We start from the raw sequence: 21351 nt of genomic DNA on the forward strand, positions 1-21351 counted from the left end.
TACGACTTAAGGTGGTCCAATCGATTATGGTCTCTATGGTATCTTATTATCTTCCTTTGCTCCCATGGTCAAAGAAAGCTCTTGAAATATTGTCATGCTCGATGCGAATGTTGTTATGGAAAAGAAAAGGGAAAAGTGCCTTGTCATGGTTGGCATGGGATCATGTTTGTACTCCGAAGCGTCTTGGTGGGGCATTAATATTGAATCTATATGAGCATATGGTGGCTCGTCGATTTACTTTCATTCGATTCATGTTTGAAGGTGTACAACCTTGGACAGAAATGGTGGCATACTTTATAGAGAAGAACGGAATAAAGCTTGGAAACATGAAGGTTGAAGCGAATTGGTGGAATGTAATTAATTCTGACAGGGATACCAAATGTACAGGGTCTATGATAGTTAATCATTTGTTGACATCTTGGCAAAGTATGTTGGATTTTGTGGAATGGCATCCCCCACAAGAAAGGGGATGTGCCAATTCATTACAAATGGAGGTTTTGGCAACATCAAGGTTGTTGAGGTGGGAAGGTAAACAAATTCTTAACCTTCAATTTAATCGGATGGCTAGATTGGGTTTGGTAAGAGTTAAGGATGCTATGTTGGTTTCACAAAGAAGATTAATGGCTTTTCGAACAATAAGATCAACATTTCGTATTCCAAAAGGTTATAACTTTATTTGGGATAAGTTGCAACAAATACTATCTTCGCATGAGCCAATTCCTGATTTAGATGGGCGATCTCAAGAATTTGATTGGAGGTTTGTTGGAAATAAGAGATTGACTATGATCTCAACGAATGTTGCTTATCACAAGTTGATTGACAAACATAAGTGGTTGGAAGAAAGGGTTATAAAGATATGGGGTTTTCATAAGCCCATTACTTGGTGGTTTCATGTGATCAAGGCAGGTTGGTGTTCTCGATTGATGCTACGAGCCAAGGTATTTATTTGGAGAGTTATGGTTGGAGCTTTACCATTAGGGGATGCATTAAAAAGAAGAAACATTACTAAAGGATTGTGTTTCTTTTGTTCGGTGGAATTGGAACATAGTAGGCATCGATTTATTTCATGCCCGATGGCAAGGATGGTTTGGAGGTGTATCAGTTTAGTGTGGATGTCTCTAACAGGAGTAAGTTCGGTTTTTGCACATATGGAGAACAATGAACCGATGCCTCATTTTCAAATTATTTTTGAGTTCTTGAGGTATTGGGGGCTATGGTTCAATTGGAATATGCGGAATGCCTTCATTTTTTATTCACAACTTGGGGTGAGAAAATATGTTCTTAAGTTAAAAGGACTTCTTTTGTGGCAATTGACGAAAAGAGAGAGAGAGAGAGAGTGTGTGTGTTTTGAGAAATCCGACAGCAAAAAAACCCAAGAGGCAACGTCTCCCCCTCGCCCATGAAAAAAATAAAAATTAAAAAGATAAATTGGATAAAAAAATTAAAAAAAGTAAATGAAAAATTAAAGTCCCGAAGATCTTTGTATGTATCCTGGCCTGGTTTCTAGAAACTTCGAATCAAATGACTCTTCTCTCTCTCTCTCTCTCTCTCTCTCTCTCTTTCTCTCCTTCCTGCGGATAAACCCTCGCTCACTCAACTCACACATACGCTCTCTCTCTCTCTCTCTCTCTCTCTCTCTGTGTGACTGAAACGTTTCTACGTTCGTGCCTGCAGAATACACTCTCACCCATGGCTATGGCTTCTCTTAGCGTCTCCACCATCTCTGCGTCATCTCAGGTAAGCATTCTCTCTCTCTCTCTCTCTCTCTCTCTCTCTCTCTAGGAATAGATATGGATGGCTTCCCTTAAGAGTCTCCACCATCGCTGCATCATATCAAGTTCTCTCTCTCCCTCTCTCTCCCTCTCTCTCTTTGTTTGGCTATGGATTTTCTCAGCGTCTTCCTCATTGCTCCGTCATCTGAAGTAAACAACATCTCTCTCTCTCTCTCTCTCTCTCTCTCTCTCTCTCTCTCTCTCCTTACGCGACCTTTGTTTCTGAATGCTTTCTTTTGAGTTTGAATGCCTGCGTATGATCATCTCTCTCTCTCTCTCTCCGCTTTCCCTTTCGCTTTGTCTTTTACCCCTCTCTCTTTGTGTTCTTAACATTCTCGTAATATGCTAAGAAAAATCCTTGTACAATTGTTGTCTATTGCATCTCTCTCTGTCTCTCTGTCTCTCTGTCTAACAGGTTTGTTTAAGTGTGAACCTCTGCTTATGTTTGATTATTTAAAGCTTATTCAAATTGTTAGACTTGTGTGTATGTGTGCCTTTATCTGCTTCCCGCATGTATGTTGAGTCTGAAAATGTGAGCTTTTCTTTTTGTAGTTAAACATTCCTTAATTTTTGTTTGAATATTTGTTCTTTTTCTTCTATAAAGTAAACTTGGATATTTATTATAGTTGTTCTCTCTACCTCTGTATTTCTCTAATCTTTATTCTTTCTGTTTATTGTAACTGTTATATGTATCTCTATCTTTCCGTTTCCTTCATTTTCCTCGTCTGAAAAAAAATTGCTTTTGCTTTTTGAAAGCTGTCTGGACCACGGGCTATCAAAGCGTCTTGCATGCTATCAAAGCGTCTTTTCCACAGAAGCCCTATCTTTGGCCAGTTCATGCAGCATAATGCACGGAGAAATTCAGCTCTTTACAAGTCAAAGTCAAAGCCAAAGCCACATACATTGTTCAGATGCGAGGCTGTGGTTGCTGAAGTAGAAGAGACAGAGACTCCTTCTGAGAAATTTGAATATCAAGCTGAGGTAAGTGACAGTTATATGAGAAATCCTAAGCTTTCCATAAAGCTATAAATTTCATCTACAATTTGTTCATATCTATGGGATTCGAAGGTTTCTCCCAATGCTTATCTTGCATCTATCATGTAATCATGTTGGATTTCGGACTCCTTACTGTGAAAACTATCGTTTAATCTTTCACATGATCTGTGTGCACTTCTACCGCCAGTAAAGCTATCTCCCATTTATATATGAATGTACAATTCTAAATATGTAACAAGAATACCTGTCATCCAGCCATATGTGTAATTCTAAGGATTCAACAAAGCTATCTTTCATCTATCATATTGTAACTTGTATGTGATTTTGCTGTTCTAAGGATTCCACAAGCCTGTATTTCATCTATCCTTTTATTATATGCACAATAAGGATTCTACAAAGCTAATCTTCATTTCAAATTATATTCCATGTTCAATTATGAGGCTTCTGCACTATATCTTTCATTACTCATAATGAACCATATGTGGATTTGACAGGTTAGCCGCCTACTTGACCTCATTGTTCATAGTTTGTACAGTCACAAGGAAGTTTTTCTTCGGGAACTTGTCAGGTATGTAAGTGTTCTGAGCTGAATGGGACTGGAGACGGTTTCTATTCTACCGGTGGATTTACCATTATTCTCTCTTTGTTATTGGCAGCAATGCAAGCGATGCTTTGGACAAGTTGAGATTTTTAAGTGTTACAGACAACAGCATGCTAGCTGAAAATTCAGAATTGGAAATAAGAATCAAACCTGATCCTGACAATGGAACTATTACAATAACGTAATAATCGACTTTGCTTGGGATGATCTATATCTTTGGATTTAATGTGTCTTTATGAGTTAATTTATGAGATATGCCTCTTTTTCTTGATTCAAATAAGAGAATCAGATTTGACCCATTCGTAATTTTTTGTTAGATATGTAATTTGTGGCTAACCAATGGTATCCTGCCTGCATTGGGTCATTTCTTTTCAATGATTCCAGAGACACAGGAGTGGGCATGACCAAACAGGAATTAGTTGATAGTTTGGGGACAATTGCACAGAGTGGCACAGCCAAGTTTCTTAAGGCATTAAAGGTACGTGATGTTGAAGTGTGTAACCGTTAATCCTTTAATGACAAAATGACTTAAATGGAATTAATATGTTTTGTCAACAGGATAACAAGGAGGCCGGTGACAATAATTTGATTGGTCAATTTGGGGTTGGGTTTTATTCTGCCTTCCTAGTCTGTGAAAAGGTAGATGTGGATGTCTTCTCATAATCAAATTTTTTTCTCTTTGTGCATTTGTTTAAAATGGTTTTCTACTTTCAGAATAAATTGTTTCATTCTTTGTTGAGCTTTAGTATTGCACTTGTTCTTTAAAAAAGGTGTCCATTAATTGATTCTTTGAAAATTTCACATTTCTTCCCGTATATTTTTGACCCACTATCTCAACATATAATGTTTCCAGGTGGTAGTTTCAACAAAGAGTCCCAAATCTGACAGACAGTATGTTTGGGAGGGAGAGGCTGATAGTAGCTCTTATGTGATTAGGGAAGAGACCAATCCAGAGAAATTGTTGCAAAGAGGCACATCAATAACTTTATACTTGAAGGTAATAAATAGGAATCACAGCGTGTTCCCCATTCACAATTAAAGTGTATTCACCAGCACATGATGTTTATATATGCAGCCAGATGAAGCTTTTGAATATTCTGATCCAGTGCGCATTAAAGAACTTGTGAAAAGCTATTCCCAGTTCATTTCGTTTCCTATATACACATGGGTTGAAAAGTCAAGGACAGTTGAGGTATGCTGGTTCATGTGAGCCCTTTCAGTGAGACTTATGTATTTGTAGGTCAAGCTCATGTAATACTCTGTGAACAAACTTTTGAAGGACACCAGCTCTGTGGTGGAAGAGGATGGAACAAAAGAAACAAGTGATGAACCAAAGGTAAATGAAGTTAAATTTGTTTCAAAAACATTAGGTCGTGCTATATTGCTCATTATATGATATATGATACCAGGAAGGGGAAAAGAAAACAAAGACAGAGAAATTTTTTGACTGGGAATTGGCAAATGAAACAAAGCCAATCTGGGTATGTCTAATTATTTGTATCCGTGCCTATGCTCCATGGTGATCCTTCTTTTTGCTGGAACTCTCTCAATGATGAGTATTTACTCTCATGGTTCTTGAAATCCTTTATGAGTACAGATGCGTAATTCCAAGGAGGTGGAGAAGCAGGAATATGATGCATTTTATAAAAGCACATTCAATGAATACTTGGAACCATTGGCTTACACACATTTCACAACTGAGGTACTTTCTGGAATAATTAGCAAACATTAGCTAGTTGTTGTATGTAGTTGCCCAAGGTAATTTTTAGTTGCTATAAATTGATAGTAATTTATAGTTGCTAAAGGTCCTATGCCTTGTGTAACAATGACACGGCACAATTCTGAGAAGCAACTTGATTGTCCCTAATCCTTGTAAGGAAATTTTAGATTTTTCCTTTGTTTCTAGTAATAACTAAAAGATGCAGATTGGAATGGAAAATCTTGCTCAAAACTTCAAAATGTATGATGAAAAGAATGGAAATTTTAATTTGTCCATGAAGGTTTACTGTACATGTGCATGATATGTAAATAACACACCACAATCAGTGCTTGGCCGATTTGTATGGATTTTTTGTACTCATTACTATTATTTTTCTTATTTATTAATGACCACAAAATGAGTATGGAAAATGTGGTGTTAATTTTCAATCTGTAACATGACATGTATAGAACCCTCGAAAAGGAATGTGATTGCTGCTTAGTAGTAACTAGGTGCTGATGTACGTGAATTTGATGTTTCCTTTTCCAGGGAGAAGTTGAATTTAGGAGTTTATTGTATATTCCGGGAATGGCTCCTTTCAATGCGGAAGAGATGTACAGCAATAATGCAAAAAACATTCGTTTATATGTGAAGCGAGTTTTTATTTCTGCTGATTTTGACGGGGAACTGGTAGGTTTCAGAAATAACTTGTTATAATTTGTTGCTATTTCACCGTCTAAACGAGGGCTCTCCTTGTTATGCTGCAGTTGCCTCGCTACCTCAGTTTTGTTAAAGGTGTTGTGGATTCAAATGACTTGCCATTAAATGTTTCAAGAGAAATTCTACAAGAAAGCAGAATTGTAAGTGTTTTAGCTGTCATATCATAGTTAAGAACTGTTTGTGAAACAAAATGGCTGATGATGAATTATTGTACAGGTGAGAATCATGAAAAAACGCCTTGTTAGGAAAATATTTGACATGTGTCAAGAGATTGCTGATAGAGAGGATAAAGAAGTAAGTATCACGGAATGTCATTGTGAATCTGCTATTCTCCAGTTTATTATGAAGGTGATGAGGGATGATGAAATGAAGTTGATTGTGCTTATATGATGAAACGACTCGTAATTGCAGGCCTATAAAAACTTTTGGAACAATTTTGGCAGAAGTATAAAATTGGGTTGTATTGAGGATTCTGCTAACCACAAAAGATTGACTCCACTTCTACGATTCTTTACCTCAAAGCATGAAGATGAATTGGTTAGTCTGAAAGATTATGTGGCTAACATGAAAGAAGGTCAGAATGCTATCTATTATTTTGCAGCAGATAGTATTAAGAGTGCTAAAAGTGCACCTTTTCTAGAGGCACTTTCAAAGAAAGATTTTGAGGTACTTCTTGACAATGGTATCACATTATCTCTTGCTTAGATTGGGGAACCACTCATATGAAGTTGTTTTGCTACCTCTTTAGGTTCTTTTTCTGATTGAGCCCATTGATGAAGTTGCCATAACAAATCTTCAAGAATATGAGGGGACGAAATTTGTTGACATCAGCAAAGAAGATTTGGATCTTGGTAATGCATAAACGAGAAAGTTAATTTGAAAAGTTTGAGGTGTTTCTCTTCATTGTATAACGTTGATGATTGTCTATTTATCTCTGAATGAAGGTGGAGACGACGAAGTTGAAGATAGAGAAAAGGAGAAGGAATTTCAGCTTCTTTGTGATTGGATGAAGCAAATATTGGGCGATAAAGTGGCCAAAGTTCAAGTTTCAAAGCGTATAAACACGTCTCCATGTGTGCTTGTTTCTGGAAAGTTTGGTTGGTCTGCTAATATGGAAAGGTATTTTCTCTCTTTGCTATAACCATCGCCCTCCGTGTGAAGAGGTTTCAACCTCATTGAGGGGATGGGATGATGTCTCCCTCTGATGAAAGAATCATTTTTGCGATGGGATCAATCCAGCATGTCAGACCTGTTTCCAGCTTCAGTTAGTGGAGCTGGATAAACCTGTTGCGATCTTAGCAAATATGAAGGACATGGCATGCCTAAGCCACCATGTGATAATCTTATTATCCATGATATTTACATGCCATGCCCTTCATATATGTGTATATAATGCTTTCATCACTTCGTGCTTTCTTATAATCTAGGGATACCTACAGTGGGTCTCTATCTTGCTATATTGTTGCCTCCATGACACAATACCAGGTGTGGATCCACTAATGAGGGAAATAACTGTCAGTGTGGCTGAGATGGAATGAATAGGCCTAGGTGATGTGATACTCTTAAGAAAAGATTGAGAAAAGTGATGATACGTGGTCGTGTCATTGGGAGTTAGTCATGACTTCCTTTCATTTTCTTGATTCTTCGAAATGTCTAACCAAAACCAATCTCGTTTTTTTTCACCACCACTCATCCCATACATGGTACTCATGATTTATATGTCTATATAATCATCTCAAAAGTTGTTGCTAACAGCTTGTATTTTGTTTCTGTACGAGTAACTTGGATGCACCTATGTGATCAATAGGCCAAAGTCGGCCTCTATATGTCAATTAAATGTGTTTGTTTGCATATAGGTTCATATTATTGGGTATTTTATTTCAGAATAATGAAAGCTCAAACTTTGGGAGATGATTCAACCATGGAGTTCATGAGGGGTCGACGGGTCCTGGAAATAAATCCTGACCACCCTATCATTAAAGACCTTAATGTGAGTATATTTCCTTATTTTTAAAAACTGAAACAAATTAGTTGGTTATCCACTAATATTCATTATATTTTGTAGTTTGCATGTAAAGATACACCATCAAGTCCCCGAGCGCAGAAGATTGTTGATGTTCTACATGAGACTGCTCTTTTATCAAGTGGATTTTTCGTAAGCTACCTCTATCTGTATTCTAATATACTTAGTTTTATTTCTGTTATATATATATCCTATGCTTAATTTGTGTTGTAATATCTAACTCAGCCTGAGAACCCGGGCGAGTATGGTGGGAAGGTGTTTGAGGTGTTGGGATTAGCAATGGCTAATTCTAGTCTGGAACAAGAGGAACCCTCAGAGATATCATCTACCAATGAATCAAAGATAATTGAAGACGCAGAGATTGTTGAACCGGAGGTAGAGGTTGTTGAGCCATCTGAAGTTAAATCTGAAAGCGATCCATGGAATTAGAGTGGTTTAAATTTTTAAACATAACCACTCTCTCTGTGGAGCAACAACTGCAGCAGCCCTTCATTGTTTTTGCGCCTACTTCTGAGTGGTGGCTGCAGTAAGTTACAGTAGATTTTCTTTGCGGCAGTAGTACTAGATATTTTTCCTGTTAGATAGGAAAATGTGAGGTAATGAAATCAGTGTTGATTTCTGCATAGAGATTTCTTCTACACGGGAAATGAAAGATGATGGAAAGCAAATCAGTGTTTGATTTCGTCCATCCAATTTATGAGCCTTTTATTCATTACATCCAATTAAATGGTTCTTTGAAGTTACGAAACATGTACAAAATGTTACAATTGATTGGTTCATTATTTGGTGGAATTTGAATGATACTGCTGATATTGTTAGTGCATGAGTGGAATCTGTGATGGGGCATATTTTTCACCTTTTTGTGATGTACTTGCTCGCTTGGCAAAATGGAATGCTGATGATTTCATTCCATGGACTAAGTAAGATGGTGTGCCACTTATGTACTTCCACTATAAAGCAAGGAATGGATAGTTTCTTTTTCCTGATACCAAGTTCTTCCATTATGAGGCAAAGAGAGTAGTATATTCCCTTGAAGTTGAATTATTGACCCAAGTGCTTTGTTTGTGATCATGTTCAACCCATGAATTGAATTTTTGTTCCACAACATTATTATATAACTTGGCATAACCTAGCAATAATAGTTTAATAGTTAGATACCAAAATTTTATCTGCTCATTGGAAAACCTTGTTTAATCTGATTCATGTGTCAATCTTTTGGGAAACCTTGTCTGGTAGCGTGATCCATAACAATCACCATCTATTTGAGAGTTTGTGGTCTTGTTCATTTCAATAGCTTGTTTGTCATAAAGTTACTTCTATTTCTTTGTTATTTGACATTTTTCTTCCCTTTTATTAACATCTTTGTGGTCTTGACCATCTCAAAAGCTTGTTTGTCATTGAAGTATCTTTGATAAACAAATGTGTTTTATTTATGGTGTTTCCATACTGTTATAAACATATCCATCATGCATGCTTATTATGTAAACATTGTTCCATCTCTTCATCAGTGAGTTCTTCGATTATATCTCCCTTTCTATCTTTGAGTTTTATCCTTGCTAACCTTGGTTGGAGTTTAAACATTTATGATAGCTTGCTTTCTTGTATTTGATAATATTGTCTCTTCTTTCTCATTGCCATTCTTCAGTATTTATATAAAGACATTAGGACTTCATTTTTATCATTTGCAAGCTTGAACATTGTGAGATAAGCCTTGCATTTCATTAAAATCAAGCATTACATAAGAAAACTAAACAAAGCATTGAAATATTGATATTATACCTTGAGAGTGACATTCTTCAACCGCTCCCAATTACTTTCAAATATTTATCAAGGGAGAGTTCGGGACATGGCTTTCAACCTCATTTGCATATAGATTTAACTATTTTATAACAAGGGTAACTTAATGTGCCTTGTTTCCTTTTGATCTGTAATGTAATGGTCAATATGTGAGTTGTGGTTGCAATGTGCAAGTATAAAAGCTTGTGGTCTTCAGTCAAGTGACTGCACTATCATTTTATTAGAGCCACTTTGGCCACTTGCGTGAACTAATTAAAAGTCTCCATGGGTGACTCCTTGGAGCCCTAAACCCCCCCAAAATATATAGGCTCACCATTATCAAGACTCCTTGGAACAAGTGATGTATGGTGTAGCCAACCATTATCAAGACTTAGAAAAAGAATTAAAGTTTGAGTTTTCCCCATCCAAGCATTTAATTTAGAGCATTTCAAGTCCCTCTTAAAATCAAATAATCCACTTTGCCCCTTCCATTTCTTCCACTTAGCTAAGTGTGCATACACATGGTATCCACAGCCACATTATGTTGACATCCATCCCATGTGACCACGGCGATATATATCTACCATGCTTCACACCTTGTAAGTATATATGCACACAAAATCAAATTGTAATAATTAGCCTCCACTATCATCCAGATCATTAGCAACATCAACAATCATTGTCATGATCTTAAATCAACCACTTCATTGAAACAAGTTGTGGCTAGGTTTTTGTTGTTGTACACTCTGCAGCTACTAAGCAATGATCGCCATGTGACAGTATCAGGCAGCTTCTCTAAGGTCAAGAGAAGGTCGTTTGCATTATCCAACCGTCCAGAACGTGCCAAGAGATCCAGTATGCAACTATAATGTTCATGAGTTGGAGAAATTTCATAGTCTTGTACCATAGACCAGAAGAACTGAAATCCTTCTTGTATACAACCTCCTTGACTACATGCGGCAAGAATGCTCATGAACATAACATCATTCGGTTGGATGCCTTGTTGTTGCATAGTTTCTAAGCAGAATCTAACCCATGTAAAGTTACATTGAGAAGCATAACCAGCGACTAATGCACCCCAAGCAGCTGCATCACATGTCGATGATCGATCAAATACTTTTTGTGCATCCTCTATACTTCCAGATTTAGCATACATATCAAGGAGGTTACACGCTAACACAGCATCTACCTCGAACCTACTTTGAAGTAATATATGTGTGTGGATCCATTTTCCCCAATCTAATGCCCCCATTATGCTACATGCTTTCAAACTACACATCAAGGTCATTTTGTCAGGTTTTAGGCCTTTCTTTTGCATTTCAATGAAAAGTCGAAAAGCCGGAAGGCCATGACCTTGATTAAGATAACCCATCATCATTGTTCCCCACGTTACTACATCATGATTAGGTAGGGAATCGAATGATGTCCTTGCATCATCAAGGTTCCCACATTTTACATACAAATCAATAATTGTACTCCCAATCGCATCATCTAAGATGAAATCATTTTCCACGATGTGAAAATGTATCGATCTTGCAAGTTCTAGATTTTTTATCATGCTGCATGCCTTCAAAGCACCCAAGTAAACAACTTCATTTATTGGCAACTCATCCATCAACATTTCTGCAAATAAACTCATAGCACAAAATGCATCATTTTGTAGTAAATGCCCAGTAATCAATGCACCCCACGATACACTGTCTCTTGCATGCATCTTATCAAACACATTGTGTGCCTCCTTTAGGCTACCACATTTGGCATACATATCTAAAAGCATATTTGCAACAGTTGGATCTGACTCCATTTCATTCTTGACAACTTGAATGTGTAACAATCTCCCCTCATATAAGTCTCCTATGTTACAAAATGCTTTTAATAAAGAAAGAAACATTGTCTTGCTTGGATGTATGTTTTCTTCTTCTTGCACTGACATTCTCCCAAATAGTTCAAGGGCTGCATAGCCATGGCCATTCTGAGCATAGCCACCAATCATTGCTCCCCATGATATAGGATCCCGATGCTTTAAGGCATCAAAAATTTTCTTTGCATCTTCAAGTTTTCCACATTTGGCATAGAAGTCTATAATGCTACTTCCCAAGACAGTATCTTCATCAAATCCATGTTTGATTATCTCATCGTGCATTGACCTTCCTTCCTCGATCCCTCTTAAGCCTAACCCTGCACAAGCTTTCACTGCAGCTGAATATGCAACTTTACCTGGTTGTATATCTCTTACCTTCATTTCATTGAAAAGTTCAAGTGAATGTTCACCGTGACCTTTTTGGGTATATCCAACAATCATTGCACTCCACGCCACTATATCTTTGACTGGAAGACTATCAAAGACTTTGTGGGCATCTTCCAAGCTATCACATTTAGAGTACATATCCACAAGGGTACTTCCAAGGACACAATCACTCTCAAATCCACTTTTTGTGATTTCACCATGCAGTCCGTGACCTCTCTTGATTGCCCCTATGCTACTACATGCCTTTAAAGCACATAAGTATGTGACCCGACTAGGTTCTACACCTTCATCTTTCATTGAATCAAAAAGTTCAAGCGTACGAATAGAAAGACCATTCACAGAATATCCTGTGAGAATTACGCCCCAAGAGACTACGTTCCTATCAGAGAGCCGATCGAATACATTCTGAGCATCATCCATGGCTCCACATTTGGCATACATATTAACCAATGTATTACCAACCACCACACATGGATCGTGAATAGTTGCTAGGACATGTTCATGTATAATCATTCCCTCATTGATGTCACCTGAATTGCTACAAGCCTTGAGAACACATAAGAAGGTAACTGGATCAGGCATAGCAACACCATCCACATGCATCAAACGATACATACAAAGAACATCACTAGTTTCTCCGTGTTGTTCATGGGCCGATAACATTGCATTCCATGTAAAGACAGTAGGATAAGAAACATCTCGGAAAATCTCATTTGCTTCATCTAAACTACCGCACACAGCAAAGAGGCGAATCAATTGATCACATAATACCGTAACTGAATTGAACCCATTTCTATTCATAAGGGATCGTATTCTTCTAACATCATGCAAATGTCTTTTCTTGTTGCATTCCCTGAGAATACAATAAATAGCATCCCTTGATACATACATGCCACTCTAGTTTTCACAGTATTTTTTCCGCTTTAGTATGCGGCCACAATAGGAAATCAGGAAGAAATAGTACAAATGCACTCGAAATTTGTACAAGACTTATGTAGCTTTTAGTTCGGATTTTGCCCCATTTATACATATATCTACCTGGCATGTTCAAAAATTCAACAGCCATCAAAGTAAATGAGGGCATCATATAGACAAGCACAGATATCTGGTATTCTAGAGAGCCAACTGGCGGCATGTAGCAGAGATCATTCAAGGCAAAAGAGGCCATGCAATAGAACAAATTGTCCTAGTTTCAAAAGAATACTAGATAATTGTAAAGATAGATGGAACCTACCAGCATTATCATACCAAAGAAACCTCTGTCTGTGCTTCCTTTTCCAAGCCTCCTCAGAATCAAGAGGTATAATAATACGGATCCCGCTCACCAATGGGCATCAATGCTTTTGCTTGATTTTCAAAAAAGGATGGATGATTCACACAAATCAAGCATTTGACAGGAATCCATCATGACTAACAAGTTACAACAAACCCACACCTTCCATCATTAGCAAGCAAGACTTCTTTGAGAATTTGTACCCGGCTGCTCGAGGACACAGGTTTCTCTAGTACCACCGCCCGGACGGACCTCGCCAACCCAACCCCATATGACCCCCCCCCCCTGGCACATGTGTAAGATCGGCCGCCCCAAGCCCTCTCCATATCACTTCTGCCCCCCTTGGGAAATTTTGGGTTTTTGTCAGCCATGCTAGAAAGTGCTCGTATTCTGTGATCATCCTGCAATGCACGGTAAATAAGCCGCCCCAGTAGGTAAAACTAGAAGTCGAAGGAGAGCGAGAAGAAACTCTGGGTTTTCGTCGATCTACTTCGCGACGATTAAGTAAATCCGATTTAGCTCTACGAGTCTCCGCTCGGACTTGTTACATAAGATAAACCTCGTAGGAAAGGCCCTCGATTTTAACCATTTGTTTGTTACATGGTTGAGTGGGCGACCCATGTGGTGTTAACACTAGTTTCCTTGATTATATCCACGGTATCTTTTCTTTTTTCCCATAAAAAATATGCTCCATTGGTATTAACATTAAAGGAAACTATATACATATATTGTGTTGCATCTATTCAAAACTAATACAACCACTCCTCGGCATATCCATAGTCTTTATAGCCTCTTTTTAGTGCATTCCATGCGACGATATTTGAAACCATAATTGTGCTAAATGTTTTTTGCACCGTTTCTCCATTCGAGCATATCTCGAAATTAAACTAGACCATTCAAAAGGACTTCTTGCTTGTCTTATGGCAAAGACTTGTTAAGCTTCAAGCATACTTCTCAATAAGGCAGTTGTTTGTGTGACCTCCATGTATTACGAGGAAATTTGAACATGAAATTTGTTCCCTTTCTATATATCTCCCATGTTGCCACATGCTTTCAACATATCAGAAAATGTCATCATGTTAGGTAAGAGGCCTTGCACCAGCATTTGAAGATAGAGTTGTGTAGCATCCTCATTCTTATCATGCTCAATATAGCCCAATAACATGACAGTCCATTGTACCACATCTCCAACCAACAATAATCCATCAAAAGGCTCTCGGGCTTCAATTATTGGTTCACATTTACTATACCAACAAACGGATCTTTTTCAAATCCTTCTTTTGCATTATCACCATGTAATTCCCCTCCTCTTGTTAGAGACTCTACACCAAAACAAGCTTTCAAGAAGCAAACAAATCAAGCAAAATTCTTCTACTTGCATTTGTTCCAGTCCATAAAACAACTGCTTTTCGAGCCCATAGTCAGTATATCCAGATGCAATCACATTCCATTATCAAACTACATTTGATGTACATATCAATCAAATAGTCCCACAAGCATTTAGGATATGTGACAGTATCTGGGGCAATGCCATCATTTTGAATATGTTTAAAATGGTCCAACTTTGTGGCCTTGACCTTATTTAGCATACTCAGCAATAAGTGCAGTCCAAGAGACTATACTCAAATAGGAACCTGTCGAAGCACTTTCTGAGATTTTACAAACTCTCCATATTTGGCATGCATTGCTAAAAAAAGGAGAGTGTTGTCTCTCTCACTATATCCTTGTTCCACATGTTCTATAGTCACTATATTGCATGAAATTGTATCTTTCATAGAAAGATCATCAAAAAATCTTGTGTTGTTTAGAGGAAACCACATTTGGCCTACATACCCACTAAAGTATTGGCAATGATATTACACTACCCTTTCTTCACAGTCTCGGCATGTATTACACTACATTGATTGATGTCTCGAGTATCACCACAAACTTTCAAGCCAGAAACAAGCACACATGTATTTGGCAAGATATTATGTGTTTGCATATCCACGATATCTTTACACTATATCTTGCACAATATAAAAGTAGTAGCCCTAAGTTGGACAACTAGAAATATCATTCTTGTACCCACTTAGTCGATAAACTTAGCCCAGTCATGCAAGTATTATATCTATCGGCAATGTACACAAATATTTGTTCTTGCATATGATAGGATGTCCATGCAAAAAATACAAAGATTGTAGAAAAATCTCGAGGTGTGAGCACCCAAATACCAAAGATGTTCACTTTCGCAAATCCTTCTCCAGGTAGATGTTTAAATTTTGGAGCATACATAGCCCATCCCTATGCATAGAGAGAGATTCGTGCTTCCATAGCATCCTCGGCACTTCAATGGTGAGCATTGAGTGATATACACATTATCCTTCCCTAAGAAGATGTTCATTTTCTACTTCATACCTATCGCATGCATAATTTCTTAGTTCTTATCTCAATATTGGATATGAAAACCAAAATTTTAGGATGTTCTTGCAAAGCAAGGGATGAATGAATATTAAAGACATTCATTGTAGCATGATAGACAAGTTGTTGTGCATGTAGTTGCAAACTTCTTGTATGAGCATTGATTTAACTTTCCCATGGCTTTGAAATAAGCAATATCATTTCTAGATTAGCAAAGATCTGGTCTTTATCCAAACAAACATTGAAATTAGAATCTCGATGAGGAATACAGCATCCAACGACAAAAGTGGGCATATCATTTGGTGTTTCTAGTTTAAGCCATGTGTAAGATTTATGCTCATTATCTTTTTACGATCAACATATATTTCTCTAATTCCATCTTAATCAAATATGTCGTCTCTCGTTGTCCTCTTTGTTTGCTTGGATTTTCAACCATATAAAGGAAGGTGCATTGTAGTTGCCCAAACATTAAATCCTTTGAGTATCATACTCTCGTCTTTCAATGAGAAGTATGATATCCAATTCTTTGGTAAAGTCCTCTATGTCAAACCTAGCATTCCATGGCCATCCCTTACCATTTCAAAACAATAGGCATAGAATACGTGAATCGGTCCCATAGTGTCCCTATTTGCTTATCTTTTATTCTCTTAGGCACATCTTTAACCTTATTTTTCAGATTTTCTTCATATGTTTTATGACAAGCATTGTGTTGTAAGACAATACGATCCTCGCTCATATTGTGTACCTTTGAGGTACACTTAATTGTTTTCAATTATGACCTTTCGCTTTGTATTATTATCCATTATGCATACAATAGGCCTTTTCTGGAATGAGCAACAATATGTTTCCCAACTTGGTGTGCCCCATACACATTCATAACCTAACACATCATAGTGCATGTTAAAGAAATCACTAATGACCTGCCCGAGGGATGCACGTGTTTCCATATTCTCCTCTCTAATCCCACAAATGACAATATTATTTTACCTATGTTCGTGTTGTTTCATTCTTGGACATCTATACCTTCAAAGTCTTTTTCATGATTCATTGCATCCGTAATACTCGAGATAGAGACTACATCCCCACTACACACATCAACCCATCACTTTCTTGTGCATACATTTTTCAATTCACTTACATCCCATCCCATATTGTCAACATTTTTCCTCCTTCAATGAAGATTTATCACATTATCTCATGCCATCTTTAAGTTTTGCAACAATTTCCTTACGATTGTCATTCTCAATAACAATAATTTGTACTTCAGAATTCTCGTTCAGGAGTGCCCTAATCTAATCTCTTTGCCTTGTTTGTTTATGGTCATCTCGGTTCATTAGAGAGAGAGAGAGAGATGTATGCAAATTCATAGAAAGTTATGGACAGTAGGTTATCCGAAAAATTGTCAGAGACTTTTGGCTAGGCCAACCGCCCTACGAGAACAAATTCGTGAATCATGAAGCATTCATCCATCCATCCATACATACACACGTACACATGCACATACACACACACACACACACACACACACACACACACACACATACATACATACATTATTACATACATACATACATACATACACACACATACATATACATACATACATACATACATACATACATACATACATACATACATACATACATACATACATACATACATACATACATACATACACACACATACACATACATACAAACATATATACATACATACACCACACATACATACATGCCGTGGTGTCTAAATACCTCCAAAAATTGAAGAGGGCAAGTGAGGGAATCGCAGAGAGGGACGATGCAGGTCGCTCAGCCGAGGGCACATGCGATTTGCACCGTCCGATGTGGGGAAAAAAAATGCGCGAATAAATCGTCACTTACTGGGGAGCCTGGCTAGGAGCCCCGTTGTTTCATAACCTCTGTAACTAGGAGCCCGACTCTGTCAAAAGGAGCCCCGCTACTTGACAACCTTTGTCACCAGTAGCCCGACTCTATCAAAAGGAGCCCCGCTTCCTAACAACCTCTGTCACCAGGAGCCCGACTCTGTCAAAAGGAGCCCCGCTCATTATTAATGAGCACTGATTATAAAAACCCTGAATCACTCATTTTGAACCTATTTTGAAAAGAGAGTTTTTGGGTATTTGGAGGGAAGAATAAGAGAGGAGCACCACTTTCCACCAAAATCAGAGAGGCTCACCACTTTCCGCCAGAATCCGAGAGGAGCACCACTTTCCGCTAGCGAGCACTTCCCAACCACCTACATTCAATTTGCAAAATGAAGGCAATAATAGGTATGTATTTTCATGGTTATTTTTATTTTTTACATCGTTTAGGGTTTCTTTTCATTTGCATTTGATCACATGGTTCCATATTCTAACATGGGGAGAGACTTAGTTGTTCCATTTTTCAAATGTATCATATAAATGCATTGTAACAATTATAATTTCAACATCAATATGACGAAATGTTGAGGAGGAGCCCAATAGTCTATTGTGACCTGTTGAATAATCCACCGACGGTCAACTTGAAGACATTGGGTGATTTGGTGATACGTCATATCTCTACTGTTGCACCCAACCATTGCATCATTAGCGATGAGCGGCATCATGTATTGCATATCCTAACCCAACCCGATGGGATAGATTGTGGGTTTTACGTGATGCTTACAATTTGGATGATGGTTGAGGAGTTCATTCAAGGAATCTCCAATTCAACAGATTTTGTAAGTATGGCCCAAGTATTGAATAATGGCATTTGTTACTGTAAGAGCTGCAACAAATGTGTGCATTGGTGTAGGGTAAGGAGCAATGGTTTGGATTCGAAGATGTGGAGCTCCTTCGAAAACGTTGGCAAAATGGGCACGTTGGATTTTGGGCATTCCCATATATTAACCAAAGGAAATGTTATACTTTGTAACATAAAATATATGATATCGGTGTATTATCAAGCTTTTTTGTAACAATGCTATAAATCTTTTTAGTACGTTGGAACCAAGGCTGCCAACCTTTTTTGCATATTGTAACCAAGGCAACTTGACTGATCGTGGCCTATTGTAAATGGTTGATTTTGTAATATGGCATCTATACGTCTTGTGTATCTTCTTCTTGCCTCTTATTTGTAACATGGATGTAAAGCTTGTTTATATGAAATTATTTGTATACAGGCTGATGAGTTTTGATTCTGTTCAAAGGATGGAGTTTTGATTTTTCGGTTTTTGTATGCAATGGATTTTGTTTAGAGGATATGATTAATTGACAACATGAGTAATGCAATGGAATTACTTATGATACACTCTTATGCCAATGGATTTACTTATGATCTACTCTAAGGGTGATGATCTACTTCTGTATAACCAAAACTGATGATGATGTATATGGATTTTGTAATATCAAAATCAATATTTGAATCTCATTTTGGTTGTATCTGACTCAATGTGGAGTCAAATCTGTTTTATAGTTCTGTTTGGTGTTCTTTGATACAATAACTTGTGCCTTCATATATTTGCCTTTATTAAACATTAAACTGAGTAAGACCTTGAGGAGTTTGAGACATTGGATTAAGCCTTCTATTTGATTATCACTTTATTATACTTAGCCCATGATACATATTGTTAATATAGTCTCACAGGTTATCAATCTCTATGCATAAAAAATGCCACTAGATCTCCAATGACATTAAGTTTCAAGTTTCAAATAAGGGTTAATGTTGAAAATTCTGTTTAAAATCCTCAAAAATCATTATGTTATGTTTATATATTTTTTACACAAGTTTTTTTTTTTTTTTTCCATAAAAATTATGCTCCATTGGTATTAAAATTAAAAAGGCAAGAGGTATACAAATAGACTATAATATTTTCCATGTCTACAAGTTATATCATCAAAGAAAGGACCAAATATAAGTGGTGGCATTTGGCAAGATAAAGATAATTATAAACTATGAAAACAAATCTCTTGCCAATAACACCTTTGCTATACCACATACAAAGGGGATATACTCGGGGACCCTATCGTCAATCTCCCCATAACCACACAAATTCCCGCAGTCAAAGAGAATACATTTCTTGTTGGTAGTTCTGCTCAACATATATACCCTGTTTGTCCACAAGATATTGCTTTTGGCAAATTTTTGTATATCAAGGCCTTCTTCATTTGTTGCAGTTGAAGACACCAAACAGTCCATAATGCACATGTCATGATTGGCCGCCTTGGACAACCCCCATCTATCCTCTCGCATGACGAAACGACCATGTCCTTCATCGCCACGATCATTGAAAATATATTTGTATTGAATCTCCATACCATCAACACTCTGGTTTATCACAACAACCATGCGCCGGTTACACCACAATCATCTACCCAAGTCATGATAGTCGGCTTCGACCCCCCCACCATCTTCACTCATCCTTATCACAGAAGAATTCCTTTATTTAGTCTACATCAGTCATCTTGTCGATTAACATCTTGCCAATGCCAATGTTCACGAAAATCCTGTGTTAATAACAAAAAATTAGTCCAAAAGTTTCCTCGCCCACTCCTGATAGTCGGCTTCGACCCCCCCACCATCTTCACTCATCCTTATCATAGAAAAAATTCTTCATTCAGTCCACATCAGCCATCTCGCCAATTAGCATCTTGCCAATGTCCCCGCAAATCCTGTATTAACAACAAAAAATTAGTGTAAAAGCTTCCTCACCCACTCATGATAGTCAGCTTCGACCTCCCCACCATATTCACTCATCCTTATCACAGAAAAAATTTCTTCGTTCAGTCCACATCAGCCATCTCAGCGATTAGCGTCTTGCCAATGTCCACGAAAATCCTGTATTAACAACAAAAGATTAGTCTAAAAGTTTCCTCACCCACTCCTGATAGTCGGCTTCAACCCCCCCACCATCTTCCCTCATCCTTATCACAAAAAATTCTTCATTCAGTCCACATCACCCATTGTGTATTTTTTACACAAGTTTGTATCTATGAACTAAAACTACATATTGGGGCATCTTTATATGACATCTTTTTGCTGATTTTTTCTCACATTGCTATATTTCTTTGTGAAGCGAACATAAATCACAACTTTGTTATGTTATACATGTAGCTGCACTGAAAAGGCCATCATGGTAATATCTCAATGTTCTTATATGAATAGCCATTGATTTATTATATGGATTTTGGGTGTGTTAAACCAAGGATTTTCTGTTCAATGCTCAAAGGGTCAAAATTCAATCTTATAGACAATCCTACAAGAATACTAATATATGAGTTCAATACATGCTAAACTGTCCTATTATCATGAGATATTGTAGTTGAGTAATGGTATAAAAGAATGAAACACTTCTATTGAATTCAGGTGTTAAGAGAGAATGGAGTAGAATAGAATCTATTCTTATTTTCCATTCAACAAATTCCGATCTATGGGAGCAATTAAACATGTCATCATATATGTGATCCCTTATGAAGGGGGTTTGCTATTTTGTAGTTAAAAATTGTGTGAAGGTAATTAATGTGCTTATATGCTCATCCTTCTTGGTGGGATTTGAGTATCATGCTTCTCTAGTACGGCATCATACTTATTGCATCCGATGATCATGTGAGAATGATATTCACCATCCACGAGGTTTTCTATGCATACCTTGTATATATTCAAAATTGGGTAGTATTATATTGATACTGGTACTCTAGAGGGATATATGTATGAAAATTTATTTTTACACCCTAATATGGAATCTTTCATGTGGAATTGAAATGTTATAGGTGCCACTGTTTTTTGTACTGTTTAGACAACGGGGCTCCTTTTGACAGAGTCGGGCTCTTGGTGACAGAGGCTGTGAGACAACGGGGGCTCCTT

General features: G+C 37.4%; 2 protein-coding genes across 2 annotated transcripts; one reads left to right on the forward strand and one right to left on the reverse strand.

Moving 5' to 3' along the window:
• Positions 1-1577: 1577 nt before the first annotated feature.
• LOC147864509 (heat shock protein 90-5, chloroplastic-like) lies at positions 1578-8791 on the forward strand. The gene is made up of 20 exons (XM_087320386.1): positions 1578-1737; positions 2529-2753; positions 3263-3336; positions 3425-3550; positions 3754-3847; positions 3928-4008; positions 4223-4366; positions 4445-4561; positions 4649-4705; positions 4779-4850; positions 4967-5071; positions 5618-5758; positions 5836-5928; positions 6005-6082; positions 6200-6454; positions 6537-6639; positions 6733-6907; positions 7673-7778; positions 7854-7943; positions 8037-8791. Exons 1-20 carry the CDS (start codon positions 1690-1692, stop codon positions 8238-8240), a joined length of 2388 nt encoding a protein of 795 aa, XP_087176512.1. The 5' UTR covers positions 1578-1689; the 3' UTR covers positions 8241-8791.
• Positions 8792-10065: 1274 nt separating this feature from the next.
• Positions 10066-13137, reverse strand: LOC147864510 (pentatricopeptide repeat-containing protein At4g04370-like). Its single transcript, XM_087320509.1, has one exon. It carries the CDS (start codon positions 12724-12726, stop codon positions 10270-10272), a length of 2457 nt encoding a protein of 818 aa, XP_087176635.1. The 5' UTR covers positions 12727-13137; the 3' UTR covers positions 10066-10269.
• Between the last annotated feature and the right edge of the window lie 8214 nt (positions 13138-21351).

Source organism: Azolla caroliniana, unplaced genomic scaffold, assembly GCF_043228905.1.
Source record: "Azolla caroliniana isolate FFs.n. ecotype wild unplaced genomic scaffold, voAzoCaro1.0.p SCAF_5, whole genome shotgun sequence".
In the NCBI taxonomy this organism is placed as follows: Eukaryota; Viridiplantae; Streptophyta; class Polypodiopsida; order Salviniales; family Salviniaceae; genus Azolla; species Azolla caroliniana.

Bases quoted from the DNA above. Each gene is read 5' to 3' on its own strand.
- LOC147864509 (XM_087320386.1), top strand. From the start codon at position 1,690: ATGGCTATGGCTTCTCTTAGCGTCTCCACCATCTCTGCGTCATCTCAG. The intron at 3,337-3,424 runs GTATGTAAGTGT...TGTTATTGGCAG, and splicing joins TTTCTTCGGGAACTTGTCAG to CAATGCAAGCGATGCTTTGG. The intron at 7,944-8,036 runs GTAAGCTACCTC...TATCTAACTCAG, and splicing joins TTTTATCAAGTGGATTTTTC to CCTGAGAACCCGGGCGAGTA.
- LOC147864510 (XM_087320509.1), bottom strand. From the start codon at position 12,726: ATGTATGTATCAAGGGATGCTATTTATTGTATTCTCAGGGAATGCAAC.